This window comes from Sus scrofa, chromosome 4 (genome assembly GCF_054392235.1).
Source record: "Sus scrofa isolate SSC_HxYL_T2T_F1_AM1 chromosome 4, Sscrofa_HxYL_maternal_Yorkshire_Landrace_v2.0, whole genome shotgun sequence".
Classification (NCBI taxonomy): domain Eukaryota; kingdom Metazoa; phylum Chordata; class Mammalia; order Artiodactyla; family Suidae; genus Sus; species Sus scrofa.
The window spans coordinates 91,686,850-91,712,864 of NC_139386.1; the positions used below are offsets into that span (position 1 = coordinate 91,686,850).

The 26,015-nt window shown below is 39.2% G+C and overlaps 1 protein-coding gene across 2 annotated transcripts in view; it reads left to right on the forward strand.

The window, feature by feature from the left end:
• RGS5 (regulator of G protein signaling 5) overlaps window positions 1–20,232 on the forward strand; it is a 57,366-nt gene extending 37,134 nt beyond the window's left edge. Inside the window, exons 3-6 of one of the 2 annotated variants that reach the window (XR_014842865.1) lie at window positions 1,521–1,582; window positions 10,401–10,567; window positions 15,204–19,918; window positions 19,968–20,232. Coding sequence is in view for 1 of the 2 variants with exons in the window: in NM_214356.1 (NP_999521.1) it covers window positions 1,521–1,582; window positions 10,401–10,567; window positions 15,204–15,365 (391 nt within the window). In the remaining variant the exon portion in view is untranslated. 2 annotated transcript variants of the gene reach the window in all.
• The last annotated feature ends 5,783 nt before the right edge of the window (window positions 20,233–26,015 follow it).

The following is a 26,015-nucleotide window of genomic DNA, read 5'->3' on the forward strand; positions in this document are numbered from 1 at the left end:
TTTATTTTTATTTTTTTTTCTTTGGCTGTGTCCTTGACATGTGGAAGTTCCCGAGCCAGGGATCAAACCTGCGCCACAGCAGTGACCTACATCAATGTAGTGACAATGCTGCATCCTTAACCCACTGTGCCACAAAAGAACTCCAATATATTATTTTTTTTAAAAACCAGAAGTAGGAATTTTTCCTGGGTTGTCTGAAGAGTAGATAAACAAGTTAAGAGCTAAGGCAATTCCAATTTAGGAAAAACACCTTCATGGGTCTTGCCATTCTGGTAAATGGCTTGTTAGTCTATTTCAACTTGACAGTGAAGAACTCATATCATAAGGCAAGAGTTATAGCAGGGGGAGCCCCAGGAGAGCCCAGTCGTTTCTCCCCGACAACAGCAGCCCCACTTGACAAAATTACTAGTTAAAATGAAATAGCCGCAGGGTGTCTGTATATATAAATGTTAAAATAAGAACAGCCTAAGGGGAAACTCCATGTTAACTATTATCTTCTCCTTTAGAATCAGCAATCCAGAACATTTGCCGACAACCTTCTCATTCACGGTGTCTGACCACTTTTTTGGTCAGGAGGAGTCAATCTTTTAAAAGAATCATTGTCCTGTTCTCCTCAGGCAGGAAACTGCACCTAGGTTTTTTAAACTGTAGATGTACTGTGATCACATTCCCACCATGAGGCAGCTTCCCACCTTCCGTCTTCTATCTGCCCCAGTGAGATGGCAAGGGGTGTGGATATGGAATCAAGCACCCTTTGCAGATTAAGTCCGTGGTTAAAGTGCCACACAGGTGAAGAACAGGGAACGAGAGCCCAATCCCTATAATGGGACAACTGAATTTTATTCAGTTACATTTGGACAAAACAAACAAACAAACAAACAAACAAAACCACAATGGGAGGTACTGTCATGGGATGTACAAGAATATCAAGACACAGCTTCATGACAAATAGATTCTACTTGTAAAAAGGGTCAGTACTCTGTATTTCCCTTGTGGCTCAGACTATTAAAAACTTGACAGACCTAAAAAAAAAAAAGGATCCCAACACAGTGTCTGTGAAGATGCAGGTTCTATCCCTGGCCTCCTCCAGTGGGTTAAGGATCCTGTGTTGCTGCAAGCTACGGTGTAAGTCGCAGAAGTGACTCAGATTCCACATTGCTGTGGTTGTGTCATAGGTAGAAGCTGCAGTTCCAATTCAACCCTTAGCCTGGGAACTTCCACAAGCTGCAGGTGGACGTTTTTCTTTCTTTCTTTCTTTTTAAAGATAAGAAAAGAGAAAGTGATAGGACTAACCAAATTGTTCAACAAGGGATGAAACTATGCAAGACAGATGTAGGAAAGCAAACCCAGCTCATTAAAGCCACTTGTTTAGAAAAAATAACTCTACTTCCTTTGTCCTGAGAATGGGTCATTGGTTGTATCATTTGGAAGAAAAGCAGGTTTAAGTCACTGTTGGTGTATGTGGTTAACCAAGGGATTCTCATGGCCATCATCTTTTTCTTTCTTAATGTTCGATTTAGACCCTCACTGGATGAGGCCCTGCAGTGGCGTGATTCCCTGGACAAGCTCCTGCAGAACAACTGTAAGTCTGAAGGTCAGGGTAACAGCCTTTGGTTGCCCATGAATTCTCCCCCAATTTGATGTTTCTTTGATTTTGGAAGGATGCCAAGGGAGTGTGGCTAAACAGCTCACTGTGGGAGAATGTGAAAATAAGGTGTCCCGAGGACTTGGGAATGCAGATTGTATTCCCATCTGTCCTGCTTACTTGTGCGAGCAGAGCTAGTGGCTTGACCTGTGTGCTTCTTAAAATTTGCATCAGTAAAAGAGAGATACTGCCTCTTCCAGTTTAGCTCCAGTTTAGCTTGATACAGATTGGATGTAACAGTGTAATTATCACTGTCCTATGAGGTGTGGGTTGGGTGCTATGTCCTAGTTCAAAATTCTATTAATTGCTTTTGTAACCTGATGTGGGTTGTTATCTCCCCAAGCCTAAATTTCCTCATCTGGCAGCAAGCCTTTTGTATCTTCATTCAAGACATGACAAAATTGCCAACAAGAACCCCTCTCGAAGCTAATGCCAAAATACCCGAGCGCTATTTGCCTTTTCCCTAATGCAAAATCTTTACTGATTCCCGAGGCCTAAAGTGTCCAGTTCAAACTTCCAATGTTTAGGATTCTCCATAATAACTACATGGCTGGTCTGCAGTCAAATTGAACTGTTCTCCATCCCACCTAGGATTTCTATATGTAGTATCTTTGGCTAAAATAGTTTTTATTCATATCTCTATCTGTTGAAATTCTCCTCTCCTATAGAAGCTAGTCTAAATACTAAATGCCTAGTCTTCTTGACTATCCAGAATGACTTTTCTTCCTCTGAGTTTCCAGAGCAATTTGTCTGCACAGCTTTTATGCCGCTTAATACTTGCCACATTGTACTCTATAAAGCCATCTCCCTCCTATGACAAACTATAAACTCACTGACAGCCAGGGCTTAGTAACAAATATTTGTCAGATTGTTCACTCTGCAAATATGATTCAGTGTAGGACATCTTACCTATATTTTCGCCACAAGAATGGAACATGAAGCTTTGTTAAATGATTTGCAAAAATAAGGATTAAAAAAAAATACCTCTCACAAGACTATTATGATTAGTAGACAAAGAGTAGATAACAAAGAATGTATGTTGAACTATATATGAACATTTTTTTTTGTCTTTTTAAGGCTGCACCTGCAGCATATGGAGGTTCCCAGGCTAGGGGTTAAATCAGAGCTGTAGCTGCCAGCCTACACCACAGCTACATCAACACCAGAGCCGAGCTGCATCTGCGACCTACACCACAGCTCATGTCAGTGCTGGATCCTTAACCCAGTGAGTGAGGCCAGGGATCAAACTAGCATCCTCATGGATAGTAGTTGGGTTCATTAACCACTGAGCCATAATGGGAACTCCTGTATGAACATTTTTTATGTCCTGTTTTTGGTAGGTTAAGTTTCGCTTACCTGTTATAGAATCAATCTCTTGTATTTGGAGGCAGAACACCAAAGCCTATATTTGGAACTTTCTCAACATTATCCATCTTTGATTTTCTTTTTATTTCTTGTGCTAAACAGTACCTGGCCTGGACACATATAAAGTGTTCATTTAATAAATGCTTATTGAATAACTGGGTTAATGAATGACTTTGTTACCCTTTTTGGACACAGAAATTCCATGAAGTCAATAAGGAGAAAAAATATTTGTGTTTATTGACTTATTTATTGTGTTACACAGAAGGTTTTAGGGCCAATAGCAACCTGATAGATAACGTATTATATATTATGAATTCTAAGTACCCTGGGCACAAGTATTTATTGTTACACTCAACACATCTGAAGATTAGCAGAAATATTTTCTATGCTTTTAAAACCATTAAGCAGAAGAATATATTTATGTGCCTGTATACAGTGCTTTTCAGTCATACTAATCCTTAGAGCCACACAGGCTTTATATGTTTCAGGCTTTTAAGAGATAGACAGCTATTGGGATAAGAAGGAGAGAGGTAGAATTTAAGCCAGAGGCAGTTAGTATCAACACCTTAGCATTTGTTGAGGGACTGAAACCTTCTATCTTGTAAACAGAGGTGTGAGCTTGTGGCTTGAGATTTTTCACAGTAATATTTTCTGCTTTTTAGATTGGAAATATATGGCATGTTTTTGTGAATATATACATATGGTATTCCCACTATTTTATTTAGACATTTTAAAATTATAATATAAATTATATGTAACTATATATAATTTTAAAATATATATACAATTTTAAAATATATATACACTTTTTAAATATATATACACTGGTATGTGTGTCTGTGTGTATGTATATGTAATCTTAAGTTCCACATAATTTTCCTCTTAAGTAATAAATATTTTTCAGATGGGCAATTTCCCTAAGCAATAAAAACATTTGATATCTGTTCTAGTCAAAATTCTGTGAAAGGGTGTCTATTCAAACTAGCCTGAATAAATAAAAGAGACTTTCTGGTAGGGATATAGAGCTCTCATGGAAACAAAGGAGAGCCATGCCCTATGGGAGTTGATACCATTAGCAAATAAGACAGCCTCTCCTTTCCTCTGTTCTCCCTTTCTCTGTTCTGTGTCTTTGTCTCTCTCTTCTGACTTTCCATTTCTCCCTCTACTTCTGTCTGCTTCTATGACTCTCCCTGCTTGTCTCTCCATTCCCATTTTATCTCTGCTTCTCTCTGTCAGGCTGTGCCTAGAGATGGGCTAGTGGAATGACAGACATGTCCATGTAGTTCTACTCCAACACTGTCAACCTGAAGAAACAATTTTTTCAAATACCAGGTTTAACACATCATGAACAACTTTAAGCCAAACTATGGCAAGTCAGTTCTTAATGTGATATTCTTATTTGAATCGGCTAAAATTAGCCATCTTTAGCCAGAATTATTATAGTTCTGACATTAGCTGGGATTGGTGCAAAACAGGTAATGAAGAAAGATAAATTTGAAAAACATGCATTTAAAACTTCACAGTCCCTTCTTATATGTTTGAATTGATAAATTGAACATCTTAACCTCAAGGAGCAGCATCTTGTTGATTTATGAGAAACATTTGGCATTCTCTTGTGCTAATGTAGGATACAGTTTCCTAAGAGTTCCTTAAATTGATACAGTTCCCCAAGCATTCCTTAAATACACATTTTCATACATTTTCTTTAGTGGAAATGATATCAATTGGCACCAAACCTCTGGAAAAATAAGACAGTTAAGCTGCTACTCAATCGTTTATTTCCCAAATAACATGACTCCTTTTTCTTTCCTCATTTTTTAAAAATCTTTTTTTAAATTGAAGAATAGTCAATTTACAATATTGTGTTAGTTTCAGATGTATGGAATAGTGATTCATGTATTATTTATGCGTATTATATTCTATTGTATCTTATTACACAATAATAATCTATTCAACCTGTTAACACCTAATAGGTATTCCCTAATAACATATTAAAAATCATTTTGAATCACCCAGTGTATTTGACTCTGTTCTGAAAGAACATCAATTTCTTACGCTTTGTCTTCAGTTTTATACGTGGTACCATCTGTTTTCTTTTGGTAGGTCCATGGGGCACATAACTGGTATGTTGCTTTTTAAACACAAAACAGATTGCATGTGGGAGTTTAAATAAGATGGTGACATTAAACTCCTCCATGTGACTGTCTCTAAGAGCAGAGGAAGAATGAAATACAGCCCAGCTGCAGCAATGTTTTTATGTGAATCTCTTTGCCCCAGGAGCTCCAAAAGGTCAGAACATTTCCTTGAGACTCCCCTGGGATATGGGTTCCTGCATGGGGGAGGGAATAGCCTTCATCTGGGCTCCTCTTTTTGTTTCTAACTTTGCATTCTCCTTCTGCTTCTCTTTTTTTGGTTTCCTATCTTCCCCCTTCTCTTTCCTGGCTCATCTTTATCATCATCTTACTCACTGGTAACCACAATTTCCCTTCTAGAAACAGCTATACTAATAAAAGCAATAGCTTACATCATATTCATAGCTTACATGGCATTACAATAATATATGCACTTTGCACATATTTAGTTTAATGACTGCAATGATTTTAAGACTTAGGTACAATAACAGTCCATATTTTTCAGAAAAGGAAATTGAGACACAGAGAGGTTAGGTAATTTGCCCATGAAATAAAATACTACAGCAATAGCAAAATCAGTAAATCAGTAAATTTCTTTTTCTTCTTTTTTTTTTTTCTTTTTGCTTTTTAAGTTCTCATCCATGGCATATGGAAGCTCCCAGGCTAGAGGCTGAATCAGAGCTGTGGCTGCCAGCCTATGCCATAGCCATTGCAACATAGGATCCGAGCCGTGTCTGTGACCTAAACCACAGCTCATGGCAATGCCAGATCCTTAATCCACTGAACAAGGCCAGAGATTGAACCCAAGTCCTCATGGATACTGGTTGAATTCGTTTCCACTGCACTACAATGGGAACTCTTATTTTTCTTTAATTTTTGTGTTTTTCAGTTTTGTAACTTGGTAAGAATTCTTTTCTTTTCTTCTCTTCTCTTTTCTTTTCTCCTTTTTAGCCACCACATGGCATATGGAGTTCTCAGGGCAGGGAATCAGATCTGAGCCGCAGCTCTTTCAACACCGGATCCTTAACCCACTGTGGTGGGCTGGGGATCAAACCTGTGTCCCAGTGTTCCCAAGACGCGGCTGATCCCATTGTGCCACAGTGGGAACTCCAGGAATTGTTTATTTTAATGGATTTTATTTAACTCCATTTGAACCTCTATTAAATGTTAGGCTCACAGATTTATACTAGAAGGTGGGATGATTTTTTTTATTACTTAATGTATTACATTTATAGTGTACAACAATCATCACAACCAAATTTTATAGCATTTCCATCTCAAACCCCCAGTGCATCCCCCTACCCCCCAAGGGAAGATGAGATGATTTTGAAAGAAGGTCAAAGATCAGTAAAAACTTGAAGTCAAACCTCAAAGTCAAAGAATTAACAGCCTCCAGGGAAAGACAGCCATAAAAGCCAACAATCCCAACAAAAAAACCTGAGAAAAGTGAGTTCCCCTCAGAATGATAATAGTCCTCAACAGCAAGTTGCAGGTACTAGGAAAATACCGCCTTGTATATGAGGCAACATTTGAATTGGGTTTGGTATGATGATAAAGATTAATTTCAAAGTGGGTATGAGTAATGCTGATGAAAGTCAGCATTCATGGTTCAACTCTATATAAGAGCTTTACATGAATTATGTAACCCTTATAACAACCCTGTCAGGTAGGTTCCATTAGTACCCCCATTTAACAGATGTGGCAGACTGAGGCCTGGAGAGGTTAGATTACTTGCCTAAGTGACTGCAGTAATGTGGGATGTGAGGATCCACCCCCAGGCAATCTTAACTCAAGAGCCCATGCCTTGAAACTGTAAATTCTGTAATGAAACTTATCAGCGATCAATATTGTTTCACTATGTTTCTCCCAGAAGAGGTTTGTGCTAATCTACTTTTCAACATTATGCCTTTATACCAATCTGACTTGGATTTGTCTTATATCCCTTTTATTTTTAAAGTGGTTTTACAGGTGATTTCACTCTGTTCTCCGGCAGGGCTGCTGCTACTTTATTTCACATGATGTCAAAAGTGACCTCACGCATTAGCGATTATAGTGTAGGTCACACCTCAGAGTATTCTCACCAGATCAGAGGATCGGATGGGTTTCACCTGCTTCCTAGGCAGTGGATGCCTGCAGAGGTGTGTTGAGAGGTATATCGAGGCTCTGTGCAGACTTGGCAAGGAAGGATGTAGGGATTTACCAGGACTTTGTCCTGGGAGCTCGCCTCTACCAGGATGTGGAGTGGACAGGGGAAGGTATCAGGCAAAGATGTGTAGGTTCCTCGCAGGACAGAGACATTTGGCCTGGAGTAGATTTGACTCTGACCCAAGAGGACTTTCTCAAGGGTAATGGGAACTCAGCAGAGAGCATCTCTGAGGAATGGAACAGTAGAAAACCAGAGGTTAAGGAGGAGAGTGGCATTAGAGGGTCCTAGGAAGGGACTCTTTGAGAGACTATTCAAAATCCAGATGAGAGAAAGGCCAGCTTTAAACAACTCCCAGACCATAGAATATAAAGCCATAGCTGCCAGGCCTAGGCCATTGTATGAGGTTTTGTTTAAAGTGCATACATCGACAAAAAAAAGCCTTGAAATAGTATCATGAAGTTCAACAAAGGTAATGAAACCAGCACCCAGGAAATGGACTCACTATACTGGAAAGTTACGTCCCAGGCTAATTCCCTGGATCTGACCACTTGGTAAAGGTTGTGTAAATGTTAATATGTGGTGGAATCCTGTCATATTTCCTCAAGTCATAAATAACAAAGTTTTGGGAGGACTGGGATTTTATCTCTACCCTTTTCAAAGACGTGGAAAGGGTGATTCAGAGTGCCTGAATCACCTTGTTGTGAGGACATGGGGCCAATGAGAATAATTGACCCCAGACTTATTCTGTGAAGTTATTGCTTCCTACACAGTCTCAGGCCTGATTGTGTGGGAACTCAAGGCTTCATTCCTCTTGTCATTTCCTGGCAGCTAGAAAATGCTTGGGAATTTTCCCATTTCAACGAAGACTCCTTGACACCTTATGTTTAAGAAACTATGAAAACTTTAAGGATGACAGAGAACAAACTCGGTCTTATGTCTTCTTTCAGCATATACCATTGACTCCCATGTTACTGAATTATAACCAATAATGCTGGAGATATAGTAGGAAATATGGGCAGAGGGAAAAGCGAGCATTGTCAAACGTCTTTTTTGTAATTTTTTTTTTGCTTTTTAGAGCCACAGCCATGGCATATGGAGGTTCCCAGGCTAGGGGTCTAATCAGAGCTACAGCTGCCAGGCCTAGGCCACAGCCATTGCAACACCAGCTCCGAGCTGCGTCTGCGAACTACACCACAGATCAAGGCAATGCTGTATCTTTAACCCACTGAGCGAGGCCAAAGATCAAACCCACAACCTCATGGTTCCTAGTTGTATTTGTTTCCTGCGCCAGGATGGGTATTCCTCAAATGGTTTTATAGTAGTTCTTTTAGCGAGGTTTTTAGAGAAAATTTTTTCATACCTACCATTGCTCCTCGGTGTATTTTTAGGTGTTGGTGAATAAAAAATATGTTTTTTAGGCTAAGTACAAAGAGAGGAAATTAAAATGCAAAATGTCTTGTTTGGATCCAGAAATCACTGTTGACCCTAATCCAAGAAAATTATAACTTTTAAGCCATTTCGTTTCTTTAGAATTGAATATAGTTGCAAGAGACTGCGAAAGGCATGAAAACAATAAAAATGTATAGGAGGAAAATTGAAAAAAGACATCTGTATATTTCTGGTTTAATCATCACATTTTGTGCATCTTGTATGAAATCAATGTATTAGGCAAAGACGACTGAATGAAAATTTAGTCTATAAAAAGGAGTAGAGAGAAATATTCAACGGAAAGGGAAATAGATTGAAACTAGGTCAAAAGAAATGAATTCAGTACATGAATATGTTTTCCAAGTAGAGCTAATAAATTGCATCAGTGTCTCCTAATGGGGAACGAGTCAGAGGAAAAGTGGACCCTGAAGTGCTGGTGACAGTCACTCCAGCCTTCTGCCCTAGAAGGCAAATAGCATGCCAGGCACATGACTATATTACAGGCTGTGGAAAACCAGAATGTTCTCCCCTCCCTCTAGAAATCTATTTCCTGAGGTAGTAATGGGCACGGATTCTTTCGCAAAATATACGCATTTGTTAGCATTTGGGTATTTTTTTTTTTTTAAAGCATATATAGTCAGCTTTCAAAGGACGAAAACACTGAAGGTATAAAGTGATTTTTCCTTTGTCCCTCTCCAGTGCCTTCCTAAATCCTGACCTTGCCTTCTTCTTATCTCCCACTTTGGAGGTTAGAGCTGGAGGAGTAGGAGAGCAAAAGAAAACAAAGGATCAGGCCCGAGAATCCCTAATATATATGTTCATATAGATATGTATGTGTGTGTGTGTATTTACATTATAAGCTGAAATATATTCCATTTGAGCAACAGTACACAGCAAACAGGATCCCATTAGTTATAATCACACTAAATTTAATATATTTTAAAGACTGATGTGTAATTGATTGGCATAGAAACTTCACCGGGCCCTTTCCCGCTCCTCCCTCACGTCTCAAATTGAATTGAACGTCACTTCCTCATGGAGGCCTTCTCTAAACCTAAACTAAGGCGAGGACACTTCTGTTACTGTCTTTCATACAGCTGTATTTTGTTGCGTACATTTTTATGTGTATTTCTTTATTTTCTTTCTACCTCTCGTAGAATCTGTAAGTTTCATTAGGGCAGGAACCATGTCTATTTTACTTACCTGGAACATAATTGCTCAAACATCACCTGTAGAAAGAAAAAAAAAAGAGAGAGACTGTGAGTAGTTTATACACAACAATCAACAATATTACTTGCACTGATAAATCAAGTTTTAAATGCATTTTTTTAAAATTGATAAGTACCCAGAATGGCATTAGTGTTCACAGTGTTTCTTGATGCCAGATACGGTGAACTTCATCAGCCGAATATAGACTTCCTGGATCTGAATCCCAGGTGGCAACTAAAAGCAAGTTACCTGGTCTCTCTCACTTCATTTGTAAAGGAAGATATAGCAGTACCTGCCTCGTAGGTTTGTAATAAGGCACAAATGAGTTAATTTTGTAAGGTTATTATATAAATGGCAGAAACATATAGTAAATAAACCTGTATTATACCATGGAGTATAATGTTATATAGATAGATAGATAGATAGATAGATATAGATAGCAAAAATTTCCTCAAGTAACACTTCTCCTTGCTAGATGGACTTGCCAGCTTCAAAAGTTTCCTGAAGTCTGAATTCAGTGAGGAAAACCTTGAGTTCTGGATGGCCTGTGAGGACTACAAGAAGATCAAGTCCCCAGTCAAGATGGCAGAAAAAGCAAAGAAGATTTATGAAGAATTCATCCAGTCGGAGGCTCCTAAAGAGGTTGGTCCTGATGAGTAGGTGGGTGGTAGCCGTTGGTGGGGATCAGCTCACCAACTTCCCAGGAAGGATTTCCATCTGTGATACGGTTTGCAGCTAAAGGCAGGTTCTATTACAGAGTGCACAACCTTTCTTAAGCATCTACTGAGGGCAAAGATGAAGCAATATGGTCAGATATGAACTTGAACTCTGTTCCGACCACTTTCTAGCAATGTGCATCTTACTTCAGTTGCATGATATTGCAAATAGGAATGATACTAGTTGTACGATCTTGGCTGAATTATTAAGTCTCTAAACTGAGCTTCGTTCTTGGTGAAAATGAGGACAATCAGACTATTTTCAGGATTGTTGTGAGGATGAAACTAAATTATGAATGTGAAAATATGTATCTCAGCCTTTGAACTAATTAATGTCTAATGTATATTCCTACCACTTTATCTTTTCTCTTTTCCTCTTCCCCTTCTACCCCGCCCCCCACTTTTTTGGTGAAAAGTCTCTCCTCTTCCTTCTACTCTCCCCTCTTCCCTTTGTTGCTCCAGGCCTTTTCCATTTACACTGTAGTTAGGAAAATCAAATGGTTATAAGATAACAGTGCTAGAGATATCAGAAGACAACACACCATTAATTGACTGCTAAAGACAAGGCATGTGTTGATTTCAAAGAAGGTTTGGGGGGGTTTATCTGCCCTTTGCTATTTATGAAACTAAATTGAAAAGGCTTATTATGTGGAATTCAGGACCTCGGCAAGACCTGTCCATCATGTTTTGGTCAGGTCACTAATTTCATATGGCACCCCATAATCCAATTTGGACATGAAACATTTCATCAAGATTTGGGGTCAAGCATAGAGGTGATCCAAGGAAACCCTCTAGGTAGGATGTAATTAACTTAAGATGATTTGAGAGGGTAAAGTCCCCAATATCTTTTTTCTCTCATAGATGCCTCTAGACTCTTGAGGTTTTACCATTTGATATTTATTCCTTTGGTAATGCATTACTCATCACTGGTCCTTCTTATGGGGCAAATGTATTTGAATGATGGATAAATTATATACCTAATACCAACAGATGAGCTTCCTCCATGACACAGGAGGTTGAGGTCAGGAGCACAAGATTGTAAAGGACCATGGGTCGAGGTGGAGAAAGCGAGACACCTGGAAGGGAACTGGTGTTAGTCTTCTGTGGAAATTATTTTGGAACCCTCTCCAGATATTCTCTTCTATATCTCAGTCTCCCATCCCATGCGTATATGTTAACTTTCCCCTACAACTAATGCCATTAGTGCCAGCATGGAATTTCTATGTGTGATGTTTCCAAGGAGATTTGACACATATTTACTGACTTCAGCTGATTTTCCAGTTCCATCCTGTCTTCCTACCAACTTCATTCCTCTTCACAGACTTCTAGGATTTGTTGCAATGTCTGAAAATGGTGGTGACCCATCTGGACAATAGCTGGTTGCTCTGAGCACTAGGAAAACATTTTTCTCTAGGTTCTTCACTAAAACATTAGTGGTTATCATAAAAATATGAGACATTAAAAGTGGAGTTTCTAATTAAAATAGCCCCAGCTTCCAATCTCTGAGCTGGGCATCAGAGAGAAAGTAAATCCTTCCTTTGGCATTTAATACGCATTCAGTGAATATTTCTGAGATGAATGGATGCAGATATCCAGACTCCAGACCTTTCTCGATGTGACTTTGGGCAAGTTTCTATTTAAATCTTTCTAATTCTCAGTTCATTTAGCCATAATCATCTCACATATATGTATGTACACCTAGAAGATGCTTAATAAATTATAGCTATTAGATAAAAAATTCTCCAAATCTTGGAGTTCCCGTCATGGCGCAGTGGTTAACGAATCTGACTAGGAACCATGAGGTTGCGGGTTCGGTCCCTGCCCTTGCTCAGTGGGTTAACGATCCAGCATTGCCGTGAGCTGTGGTGTAGGTTGCAGACGTGGCTCAGATCCCATGTTGCTGTGGCTCTGGCATAGGCCAGTGGCTGCAGCTCCGATTCGACCCCTAGCCTGGGAACCTCCATATGCCGCGGGAGCGGCCCAAGAAATGGCAAAAAGACCAAAAAAAAAAAAAAAAAAATCTCCAAATCTTGTATTTTGACCCTGAAATTTACTGGTTCACTTTGGTGAGTAGCAGATGATCTGCATAACAAATTTACCCAGGCAAATAGTAATTTAAATTTTCTGTCTCTGAATATTCTCCTCAGCTCCTTAGGAACAGGAACTGAAGGAGAGATACACTGTAAAATTGCAATTAAGAAATTTTTCTTTTGGCATCACCCATGGCATGAAGAAGTTCTTGGGACAAGGATTGAACCAAGCCACAGCAGTAAGCTGAGCCCCAGCAGTGATAATGAGTCCTAACCTGTAGGCCACCAGACAACTCCCCGAAACTAAGATTTTTAAAAAGAGAAATGGCCCTGTGTGGTTCAATAAGTAGATAATTTGTGTATTGCAAATTGTCAACCTTCCATATTTTAAATTAATGAAAAATATTTTCTTGGCCCAATAGCACACAAATGAGTATTCATTAACATGCTTCATTAGAGGAGGCCCAGGCACATAAAAATAACAAGATAAATAGCTGTTATTTGCTGGTGGATACAATGTGTTAGAAAGTTTAAATACAGTACTTTTAAAAAATACTATTAGGAGGATTAGGAGGTAGTTTTACATTTTTTTTGTTTGTTTGTTTTTTAGGGCCACTCCCGTGGCATATGAAAATTCGCAGGCTAGTGGTTGAATCAGAGCTACGTCTGCTGGCCTGTGCCACAGCCACAGCGATGTGGGATCCAAGCCACATCTGTGACCGACTTACACCACAGTTCACTGCAACCCCGGCTCCTTCAGCCACTGAGCAAGGCCAGGGATCAAACCCGCATCCTCAAAGATACTAGTCAGATTCATTTCTGCTGCACCACAGTGGGATCTCCAGTTTTATAATTTTTAGAAATTCAGCTGTTGTAAATAAGGCTGTTCACCTAGGTCAGTTCACATTTAGAAGGAAGAAACATTGCTTTAGTGTGGTAGGAAGAATAACAGACTGAGAATAGAGAAATATACATTATAGCCTCACCTCTATCCCCCTATTTATTGGACATGGAACTTGACCTCTTTGGGACTCTGAGTCACCTGTTGAAGGCAGGCATGAGACCACCTCTCCTCTGAGGCTGTCTCCAGTGTTGCTTGTATAGTCTCCTGCCATTTCTGCACAAAGCACACAGGCCCCTCTCACCTGTGGAAAACCTGTCATAGTCTAACTCACTTCATCCTGGACCTTCAACCCTTCTGACTCCTCCTGTCTCTTCTGGTCTGGTACTGCCAAATAATGGCTTTGTTTCTGACTCTGCCCTAAAGCCGCTCCATAATTTTCTGAGCCCAAATATCTTCTCTCAGTATCAAGAACCTCTAGCATCCCAGGAGAGACCTAAAACATTTTCTAAGGTTCTCAGAACCATTGCTTGATCTGGGTCCTGTTTCTTTCTCTCTTACACTCAGACATCTTAGGAGTCACTGGAACAGAAAGCATGAGGTATAGGGATTTCTCTCAAGTCAGACTCAAGCAAGCTCAGGCAGGCTGCATACCACACAACTCCAGGGGACCATTCACATGGACCTTAACCTGAATGGTGTTCCTAGGAGTGGCACAGTATAACAGTGCTGCATTCAGACAATAGCTTCCAACACTGCAGTCTGCTGGGTCAAAGGAACATTGCTGGGATTTTGAATCTTCTCTCTACCACTTAGAACCTTGGGCAAATCATGTTAACATTTTTGCTCCTCGGGTATAAAACGTAGATGTCAGTATCTGTCTCCTAGCACTGTAAGATTGAATGAATTCACCAGCACAGTGCCTGCAAAAATAGTTCTCTCATGCATTTGTTGAAGGACCAGTGGTCTTAACCCTTGTCTATAAAATAGAAATCATATTAGCTGCCATTGGTATTATTGTACTGGGACCACCGTTTCCTGGTTTGTTTCAGGAAAAGACCAAGTTTCCTTATTTCTCGGGAACATGCAAAAGGTGTTGGATTGCTTGTCAGAATTTCTTTCTCCCTCTTCCTTCTCTCTACTAGGTGTGAAATCAAATACTGTGGCAGGACAATTGTGGGATTAAGCATCAAGATACTTAGATTCAAATTCTGAATCTCTGCATTCAAATACATTTATTAGCTCTATGATCCCAAAGAAGGCTCTGTCTATGTATGTATGTATGTATGCATATACCTGTCTATCTATCTATCTATCTATCTATCTATCTATCTATCTATCTATCTATCTATCTATCTACCTATCTATCTATCTATCTTCTACACATCATCTTTCCTCTGCAAAAGGAAAGACTCATTCTTAGGATTATTGTGAGGATTAAATGTGTTAGCTGCTCATTTCTAATGCTGGGTATGTAACACTGGTTGGATCTTAATCTGAGTCATGCATTTGTTGAAGGACCAGTGGTCTTACCCCTTGTCTATAAAATAGAAATGATATGGTATTTTTCACTTTCTATGACTCTCTTCTTCTCATGTGTTATATTGGTGAGAAATTCTTCTTCTCTCCCTCCCTCACCTAAAAACCCCACAACCTGGTCTGACTCAGTGACCCTGTCTCCTGGCTCACAGGTGAATATTGACCACTTCACGAAGGAGATCACAATGAAGAACCTGGTGGAACCTTCCCCAAGCAGCTTTGATGTGGCCCAGAAAAGAATCTATGCCCTGATGGAAAAGGATTCACTGCCTCGCTTCGTGCGCTCTGAGTTTTATCAGGAGTTCATCAAGTAGCGATTCAGTTGGGCTGTGAGAAACATCCTGAGTGTTATTTCCTCCATAATAACCCTACCTTTCCCAGCAACTCACATATCTTCCTCTAGCAGCTTGCTCAAAGATTCTCAAATGGAAAGTCCCAGGGAGTGGTGCTTACTCTTTTGCCCACATTGTCTTGGATGTGTAATCTATTACCCAAATCAAATCCCTTCCTTATCCAGTTTCCTTTTCCTGTTCCCATTCTTAATTACACTCTACTCTTGTATGTTGTTGTAAAACTCAATCAGAAAGACAGAAAAACTCTACCTGAGGAAACATAAGACAGGAATATGATACCACTGAATATGGGTCTGTTGGATTTAGATAATGGATCTCCCCCTAAACTGATATGAAAAAGAATATGGATGTGGAAAGACCAGTTTCAGGTGAGATGAACTGATCTCATTTGTTGTTTTAATTCTGATCCAAGTGTGTGTGTGGGGGGTCACTCCTCTCATCTCCGAACTTGGTCAGTAAAAGGCAGTAAGAATTTCATGAGGCAGCACTATTTGATTTTTGAAGCAAATATATAGTTTATAAATTGATTTTCCTCTGAGAGCATCTTTGTGCTAATTGGAGACTATAAACAAGAGATACATCCATGAATATATTTTGTTTATATAAAGTCCATCTGAACCCAGTCCATATGGTTTCTTTCCTTTCACTTCCCGTGTACATCCCCAGGCATAAAGTTACCAAATTTGGTATTAAATCAATATTTTATAAATGCATCTATGCCTCTATTATGTAGGCCTACAATGTCAGTTTTTAAAGTATTTAAAATCTGTATGAGTGTAAAATTCCAAAATTTTTCATTTCAATCATCTAAAATAAAAGCTACTCCTATCGCAATGCTCTCCCACCTCAATATTAAGAGGGCTGTACACTAAAATGGGGAAATCTTGTTAAGCCTAAAATGGTTAGTTGTCCTATGATGCCATCTGTTTGTTAAGTAAATGATTATTGTCTTCAAACTATTTCAGAAAAGTTAATTTGATTAAATGCAGAGACTCTCCAACTGGGATAGAGTTTTAAAGTACCCTGCATTTTGCAAAATAATGTGATCTTTTAGCAACTCCAAGTTCCTTCCCTATTTCGCTTGCTGCATTACTGAGCTGTATTCATAGCCAAAATGCCCTTTTATACCCCTAATATGCCTTACACACTGTCGATTGATAGGCCATGGTAAATTTTTTAGTAGGTTTAAACTTTTAATTCTGTATTTCATTATTATAAGTCTTGCTAGATTTTTTTTGCATATCTTTATATTTTATTAAGCAATAATTTACATAATCTAGTGATGAAGAGACTCAAACTATGTATGAGGGCAACCAAAGTGAGGATACTGAGTTAAAAACGTATTTTGAAAGGATTAATAAAAATCTGAAATGTTTAAGTAGAAGATTACATTTAGTCTTGTATTTCCTCCTTTTGTTTCTCTTTTTCATTCACCCACTCCTAGTTTCACATGCTTGTTGAACATTTATTCAGTTATTTCCTAAGAATATTGAAAGTGAAGCAACAGTATTACTGTATCCTTTGAGTAAACACTGACTGTATTTGTTGAGTTTCCTTATTTTTTTTAAATTCAAAGGATAATATGCCCTTCCTGAATACTTGCCATTTCAAACTCTGAAAATGGGTTGGAGTGACGGTTTTGTGCCAGCTGTTGCTAGTCTGGTATGAGTTCATTCGTATTTGTCAATATTGCTCACTTCAGAGAAACTCTGTCATCAAGCAGTCAACAGCCAGGCTAGATCAACATTGTGAGCATAAAAGAGAAATTCTCATCATGTCTATTTGTGTAGGAGTAACAAGAAACTCATATCAAGAATTCCTGGAACCACTTTCTCCAGCATCTACCTACGTGGCCCCAAATCAGTATAAAATCATCAGTCCTTTACTTACTAATGTAGCCTGAACAATTAAGAACTGAAGAAGATGGGTGAGTTATTTTTTCCTGAATGCCAAAACATTTTTAAGGAAAATTTTGCTGTCGTTAAAATGTCAAATATTTTATTCATGTTATTCAAAATAGCCAAATGTTTGAACATACCCAGAGAATTTACTGGAGATTACATAGTTCACCAAGATGGATGATGTTACACAGACTCAGACTGACTGTATCCACAAAGTGATTGCTCACCCCATGTAAGGGGTAGACTTGTCAGTGAAGGACAAGAAGGGCCTTCACTTTTTCATGAGATGAACCCAGGAGCAAAGGGCAGGAAAAGCACCAGGTGGGCAGTACTTCGAAGGCTACAAGAAGAATGAACGCGTTGCACTCAAACTGACACGCAAATATATATGTAAATATGACTTTAAATTTACAGCAGTACACACACACATTAGACACTCTTCTAAGTAATAAAATTAAAAGGAATACAAATGTCACAGCCCCAAATGAGAAAGCAAACATATGAACATTGCCCTAGAAAGTTCTTTGAAATCTTTTGAACATGTTTTTTAAACTTGGAAAAAAAAAAGTGCTGCTAGAAATTTCCATGGTAACAAAAACAAAATAACATTCTTTTACATTTTGGGAAATTAGGAAACCTGGGATGATCTTTCCAGGGGGGAAAAATGTGTAACATCTGTTTATCACTGTCTTTTCTATCTCTCCTTCCCCAGTCTCCCTTGAGTAAATTGCCTGGGAAAGTATGAGACTCCATGCAGGAGCCCCATGGTCCTGGCATTTTCCTCCCTGGTGAAATGTAACACATAAGTGGCTCTGGGATGTAGAGAGGTGGTCAATGGGATTAGGAGTATATGCCTCTAGTTCTTGAGAGAAACCTAAGATTAGGTAGGCCCATAACCTGTTTTTCTGCCTGGGTTTGAAAATAGTTTGCAGTTGGCATAGATTAGGATCTGAACAGGACCCAAACAAAGAGACTATAACTCTAGAGTAAATCAGAGGCTGTGTTCTGTGTTTAACTGCTAAAGCAGTGCTTGTTCATGTGTATAACCCCCAACGCAGACACACACACACTCTCTCTCTGTCTCTCTATCTCTCTTTCTCCCAGATACCTTCTCAAATGCAGAACTGAGGCATTTCAGTAACTTTGCTTTCAAATCAATAGAATCGAATTTATGAAAACATTTTACACCCTGCTCCCCACACCACCCCATGTACTCTAATTTTCTACCTTATAAATTATACTTTAAGCAGATTTCAATGTTTAGTACAAAAAGAGATGAGCTTGATAAAGAAGTTTTTTTTTTTTTTTTTTCCCTCTATAAGGCCATGGATTTTACTTGGTTGATGTGTTCTCTCTCTACACTCTCTTTCAATAGGGTGGCGTTATTATTTCCTGAAGAATAATAAGATATCTGGGATTTTCCAGTAAAAACTTTACCATTGGCAAATCAGTGGGTAAACTGATATGCATTCCCTGCCAGGGCTTTTTCAAGCCATTTGTCCCATCACAAATTTGATAATTTGAGAATTATTTCAAAGGCTGTTTATATCTCAGGGAAATTATTTTTACCCCTGAAATCATTCCCACCAGCAGGCCATTTTCTCTGTTTCTTTGTGGTTTAGCAAGTGTGGGGAAAAAAGGGTCATGAGGCAAAAAAAAAAAAAAAAAAGGAAGGGAATTGGTGAAGAGGATGCACCCAGACCTACAAAGTGAATCCATTCACCAGGAAGCATTTAAGAACATCTCCACTTGATTGAAAATCAAGTAGTTTCTTGCTGTCACCATCAAGATTTGCAAGAAGGCATTTCTTGACTAATAATGCAGCTAGAGGTGAAATTCATTTTAAAAGGGAGTCCTGATTAGATAAAAGCAGAAATATGAAGGATTTGCTTTCCCCAGTGGGCTTGCAGATGCCAGAGAACAGAGCATGAAGAACTCCGTTTCTCACACCCAAAAGTCCAAACCTAACGGCCAGGCAACTCTCTGTAGGTTCTGGATGTGAAGTCCTGATGCATCTCAGTATATGGATTTTCTAGTCTCTCCATTCTATTAGATATATGTGTGCTTAAGGGACAAGACTTTTTGACAGCTTAGCAGCAGTTCCTTGTGTTAAATGTATTTTCACCCAAATAGGTCATGTGGCAGACTAGAGCAACAGACATCCAAAGAAAGACTTTCCCCAGCATCCTGGAACTGAAACTTGATCCTGGATCAAGTCTTCTAACTAAAGAGACAAGTATAGCTTTGAATAGAACTCATAGCAGAGAGTGAAAAGACACAAAGAAACAAATTTCGGAATGTTACCCTCACCTCACAGTTTAATAGTAATCTTAGTTTTTTAGAGAGAAAGCTACAAATCCAACTCAGCATTATATCTAGTTTGATAGACCTCTTGTTTTCTCACCTGAGATAATTTTCCTTTCCGCCTCACACCTATACCTCCCTGCTGCATGAGGACACATTTGAAATAGTCGAGTCTAACCAGTTATGTAATCATGAATACAACTAAAAGCATTTAACTTCTTATCTAGGAAAATGTATAAACTAAGGCGTAGACAAAACAATGGGTATTGCTGAACATTTTTCAGTGGAGAGAAGTAATCTGGATAACTTGTTGCCAAAAATTCTTTTTATATAATATACTATTAGAATTTGGGTGTAGGGGACGACTAAATTTTTCAAAAATGCTATAACTCACAATTCATCTTCAGGAGACCAGCCCAGAGAAAGGAGCAGAAACGAAAGTTCAGAAATCCATTTTTCAGCATTTATCCCATAAGTTTTTCATTTAGGAATAATTGTGTTTAGCTTCTAATTTTGTATCCAATATATTGTATACTGTGTGACTTATACTTCTTGATAAAGCACCAAATTTGTATCTGTAACACAAGCACATATATTTTATTAAATATATATCTATATAACAACTTCATATGAGTCCTTCTTGACTCCAGAACATTCTTGATATGAAACTCTTCTCTAAGGTAGGCTTGTTTGTCCACTACACTCGTTTCATCAAGTGAGACCTTGGTTAACTGGGACAATCCCTCTGCTAGTGAGCATCAACTGTAAAACAGCCTGACATGCAAAACTCACAAAGGGAGATACAAAGTGCCCAATATTCATACACTGTTTTGACTGCTTTCCCTTGGGTTCCAATGGCGACAACTTATTGCCCCAGGTGTTCACAGTTAGATCTGACTGAGCACATTATATCCTTTGGATCCTACAATATTCAGTGAAGATAGTCATGCATTTATCTCCCAGAACCAGTGATAGATCTGAAATTCATGGGCCACAGTGAGCAGCTCAATTCTATGACCTTAGATTTGGTGCTCAGATAGTTTAAGTATCTGGTTCATATTATACAGCTAGAGGGGTTGTGACTGGCTGAAAGGAAAAGTGTGTATGCAGAACGAAGCATAAAGAGAATCAGTTTAGAGAGAGAAATAGTGATGAGAATCCATGCCAAAAGAGAGAACTGCAGAGAGACATTGAGAGATTGAAGAGAATGTCTGTCTTGGTCTCTGACAGTTTCTAAGTTCCCGTAGAGCCCAGGCATATTTAATGCAGATGTAAACACCTTGAATCTCATCAGTGCCATCTGTCCTCTTTTTTATTTTAGTTATCTTGGGTGATTTTTTCTGAGTGTCTACCAAGAAGCTTTATTAGAGCAAAGATCATGAGCACTTTTGTCCCCCTCACAGAGAAGTGGTAACTTGAAGTCCCCATGTGAATCTGTGGCTGGATAAAGCTTAAGGGTCAAATTGCCTCTCAGACTTCTGTTGAGCCATTCGACCAAAGGAACCACACGTGATCCCTCAAAACATCTAACTTGAATAAAGCAGGCTAAATCCACCCCTGGCCTGGTAGGAATCCATTCTCTCATCTGTTAGTGATGTAAGGCACCTTTTCCAAGCTATATGATCTCCAAAGTGTCTTTTGCTAATTTTACACTTTCTGCATAGGCAATATCTTGAAAATGATTCAGATGGCTTCCCAAAAATGTGAATGGAAATTATTAGAAAGCCAAACTTATTAGGAGGCCACTGTCATTCAATACTTGGCAGCCTGGCCTCATGACCAGGTTGCCAGGTCTCTTTGTTAATGAGGTCACATTTCCAAAGTATTCTCACCTTGGGAGAATGAAGAGTGGGAGGCAGACCAGCGAGGTGAATGTACCCTGCTGTAGGTGACTTTCGAGGTCTTATATTATGTCTTGAAGAAGTAGTGCCTTGTGATTGCCACTGGAAGAACTGCCTGTGACATGTGAAAAATAGATACTTGCATCACATTATGCCACTAATGGCCCAAGGCCTTTTGGCTTCCAAGTAGAATTCTTGAAAAGCATCAAGAAAGTTTTTGGAGCCGGAGGGCTTTAATGAATACAGATAAATGGAGATTGATGTTCCCTTTTTTCTCCTAACAGAATATTTATTTTGGCTTCTTTCAATTTAGCAGTGAAAGTCATAAAGTCTGTCTACTAGAGTTTCACTAACAATTATAATGACAATGAGAAGTGATTTTGTTATAGTCAGGTCTGTTTGCCAGACACACAGCAAGCCAAATGCTGAGATGCCAAGGTTTGTGGCCAAGAAATAATTTATTCACAAGGCAGCCAAGTGATGAGATGGGAGAACAAGTCTCAGATCCATCTCCCTGAAATTGAGAGAGTTGGGATATTTATGGCATGAGCAGGATGGTTTTAGACATGGGGAAAGGTGGTTGGGCATAGGGAAAAGGTAGGGAAATCAGGCACAGCTGGGTTACATGCTTTTGCATGTTCAAGATAAAGGGGCTTGGAGTTCCTGCCGTGGTGCAGTGGTTAACGAATCTGACTAGGAACCATGAGTTGGGGGTTCGATCCCTGCCCTTGCTCAGTGGGTTAAGGATCCGGCATTGCTGTGAGCTGTGGTGTAGGTTGCAGATGTGGCTCAGATCCTGCATTGCTGTGGCTCTGGCGTAGGCCGATGGCTACCACTCCAATTAGACCCCCAACCCTGGGAATCTCCATATGCCACAGAAGTGGCCCTAGAAAAGGCAAAAAAAAAAAAAAAAAAAAGAAAAGAAAAAAAAAAAAAGGGCTTGACAGTTCCCATTGTGACTCAGTGGAAATGAACCTGACTAGTATACCTGAGGGTGTGGGTTTGATCCCTGGCCTCACTCACTGTGTTAAGGATCTGACGTTGCCATGAGCTGTGGTGTAGGTCACATATACAGCACAAATCCTGTGTTGCTGTGGCTGTGGTGTAGCCTGGCAGCTGTAGCTCCGATTCGACCCCTAGCCTGGGAACTTCCATACACCACAGGTGTGGCCTTAAAAAGCAATAAATAAATAAACAAATAAATATGCCATTCATCAGACAATTGTGCATGGTTAATGGCCCCAATTAGCCTTAGCTGTCTTGCACTGGACAAAGACTGACCCCAAGTTCCTATAAAACAGCGGGGCTACGTGATGCTGTGAAGGTATACAATTAAAGAGAGGTGAGGAAGAAAGAAAGGAAACATAACCTGAAGTGAGATTAATAGTAAAGGCAGTTTACAAGCAGAGGGCTTTTAACAAGCTCTTCCGTTGTCTGTTGCTCTGCAAGACCAGATCAAGAATTCCTGTTATCCATCACCTTCTGCTATGTCTATGAGGCATGATTTCAAGGTGGTAAGAAAAATCCAGAGTCAGAAATGTTGGAGCTGAAATACACATCACAAATGCTCTCAGATGCTCAGGATAAATGTCCTGTCCTCCTCTCTCTGCAAAGATTCTCTTCAGCTGAGATACCAGCAATTTGGGATTTGATGGGTGTGGGGAACACCTTGGACCCCTGGGAGCAAAGGACACCTCCACTTGGCCCATCAGATCAACCCAACTGCCCTGAGTGATCAGTCTAGCAACAGCTGTCATACACAAAACCCCACTTTGCCATCCTCAGAAATTCTTCCTCCCCATCTTCATTTTAAGAAAGAGGAAATTGAGCTCATTGAGCCAAAATGATTTGTCCAAAGTTATACTTCTGGATAATAGCACACCTCTATGGTATTTTTTCTTTACTTTTTTTTTTTTTTTTTTTTTTTAGTGGCCATGCTCAGCATATGGAAGTTCCCAGACTAGGGTTGAAGTGGAGGTACAGCTGTTGGCCTGTACCACAGCCACAGCAATGAAGGATCTAAGTTGCATTTGTGACATACACCATAGCTCAAGGCAACTCGAGATCCTTAACCCACAGGGATCGAACCTACATCCTCATGGATACTGGTTGGATTTGTTTCTGCTGTGCCACAATGGGAACTCCCAGTGTTTTTTTCTTTGGAACAGTATTTGAGTTATGCCTCATTCATATATCTATAATAATAGGTATTCTTAAATTTAGTATTGAACAACTGCAAGGAGTTACCATTTGGCTCAGTGGGTTAAGAACCCTACATAGTGTCTGTGAGGATGCAGATTCAATCCCTGGTCTTGCTCGATGGGTTAAGGATCCAGTGTTGCTGCAAGCCGCAGTATAGATCACAGATGTGGCTCGGATCCCAAGTTGCTGTGACTGTGGTATAGTCTGGCAGCTGAAACTCTAATTCAACCCCTAGCCTGGGAACTTCCATATGCTGCAGGTGTGGCCATAAAAAGGGAAAAAACAAACAAAAAACCCCCAAAATAAACAAAAAACTGTAAGACACTAGAGAAGTTGTAGGCTAAGTTTGGTCCAGAAAAATGGTACTGTGCAAAATTATACTCTTCTTAACTACCTTTATAGTATTTTTCCCAATTAGATAGTCTTCATGTTTAAAAAACTACTCCTTTCAAAGTAAAATATCCTGTTAGAAGTTATTAGCTATCCATACTTTAATGTGACTAAATCCTATAGGCTGATATACATTGCTTAAATCTTAAAACTTTCCTGAAGACAGCCAGAGGGAAAAGGTGTTTGGTTTAGGGGAAGATAGTATTGGTTGAGGAAGATTAGAGGCATGTCTATTGTTACCTTATTTTTTGAAAACTGATCATCCTTATCTGCTATACATGGCCTCAGAGCTTGACAGCACCTAGGAATAAGTAAAGATTTACAGACACAGAAGAGTCTTTTATCATATATATTATTCTAGCAGCTATTTTGTTGGTTTTACTCTTTACCAAATTATGAAGATCTTGCAAAGTTCGGGTGCTCCATTTATTAGCTATCAATTACAAACTACCATCTTTAGTTGATTCCATTTTGTTAAGCATTGTTTATCACTTAAGAGTTCCTTCTCAAAGGCAAATTCTCCTAAAAGGAGTAACACAAAGTCTTTAGTAGTGTAGAGTACTTAACTGATTATGTTACTCCTCTCATGACTGATCCTGCTATTCCTCTGTTTAAAATCTTTCAATGACTCTCCCTGCTCTTAATAGCCTCCACACTCAGGGGATAGAGAAAGACTCGCAGAGCTTGTAAAGACATATGTGCACTGTTCACTATCCATCGCTTGAATGACATCTTACACATATCTATGTACTATTTTAAATACTCACATTTTATTTTATTTTATTTATTTTATTTTATTTTATTTATTTTGTCTTTTTGCCTTTTCTAGGGCTGCTCCAGCGGCATATGGAGGTTCCCTAATTGGAGCTGTAGCCACTGGCCTACGTCAGAGCCACAGCAATGTGGGATCCGAGCCGCGTCTGCAAACTACACCACAGCTCATGGCAACGCAATCCTTAACCCACTGAGCAAGGCCCGGGATCGAACCCGCAGCCCCATGGTTCCTAGTCGGATTCGTTAACCATTGCGCCATGACGGGAACTCCTAAATACTCACATTTTAAAAACAAATACAGATTCACTTAAAAAAATTCCTGCTTGGCTTGGGCTTATCAGACACAACCTAGAATAGATTTACAAGGAGATCCTGCTGAATAGCATTGAGAACTATGTCTAGATACTCATGTTGCAACAGAAGAAAGGGTGGGGGAAAAACTGTAATTGCAATGTATACATGTAAGGATAACCTGACCCCCTTGCTGTACAGTGGGAAAAAAAAAAGATGTAAAATATACAAACAAATAATGACAATGAAAATAGCAGCAGTATCTAAGTATATTTTTCTATTTCAGTAAAATTTTACCTACTCCTTAAGTCAAAAAAAAAAATTCCTGAAAATTTTTACTAACTCATTCTTTCAAATATTTCAAGTTAATAATGATATTACATCTACTGGATATTACATAGATGATATAATATCAACTATTAGTCTTACATTTAAAAATTTAACTCTAAAATTTGGATTGCCAGTGCCTTGGAGAATGGCGTCCTGAATCCTTAGCCTAATACATGAATTTCTCTAAACAAGCCAGTCTTACGTGATGTCTTGCAGAACACCGAGGTATCATGTTTTCTCAGACAGCAGGCCTTGCATAGGGAAGTTCTTTTTACTACATTCCCTCAATCTCACGTAGCTAACACCTATACATTTTTAAAGAATTAGAGCAGAGATAACAATCTTCCCCAGGAAGACCTCCTTTGCACCCATTTTATGCCACATAACTAAGGTGGATGACATTCCTCTCATCTGGTATGTTGCTGCTAAAGTCACATCTCTACATTAGATAGGATACTTGTGTGGGACAGTTAGGGAATTCACTTCTTGGCAAGTGTCGGAAAAGCAAAGGTCTGGTATTCTAACTTCCGATAAAGTCTAGACGTGAGAACTTCCACATACTGTTTTCTTCCCAAGTT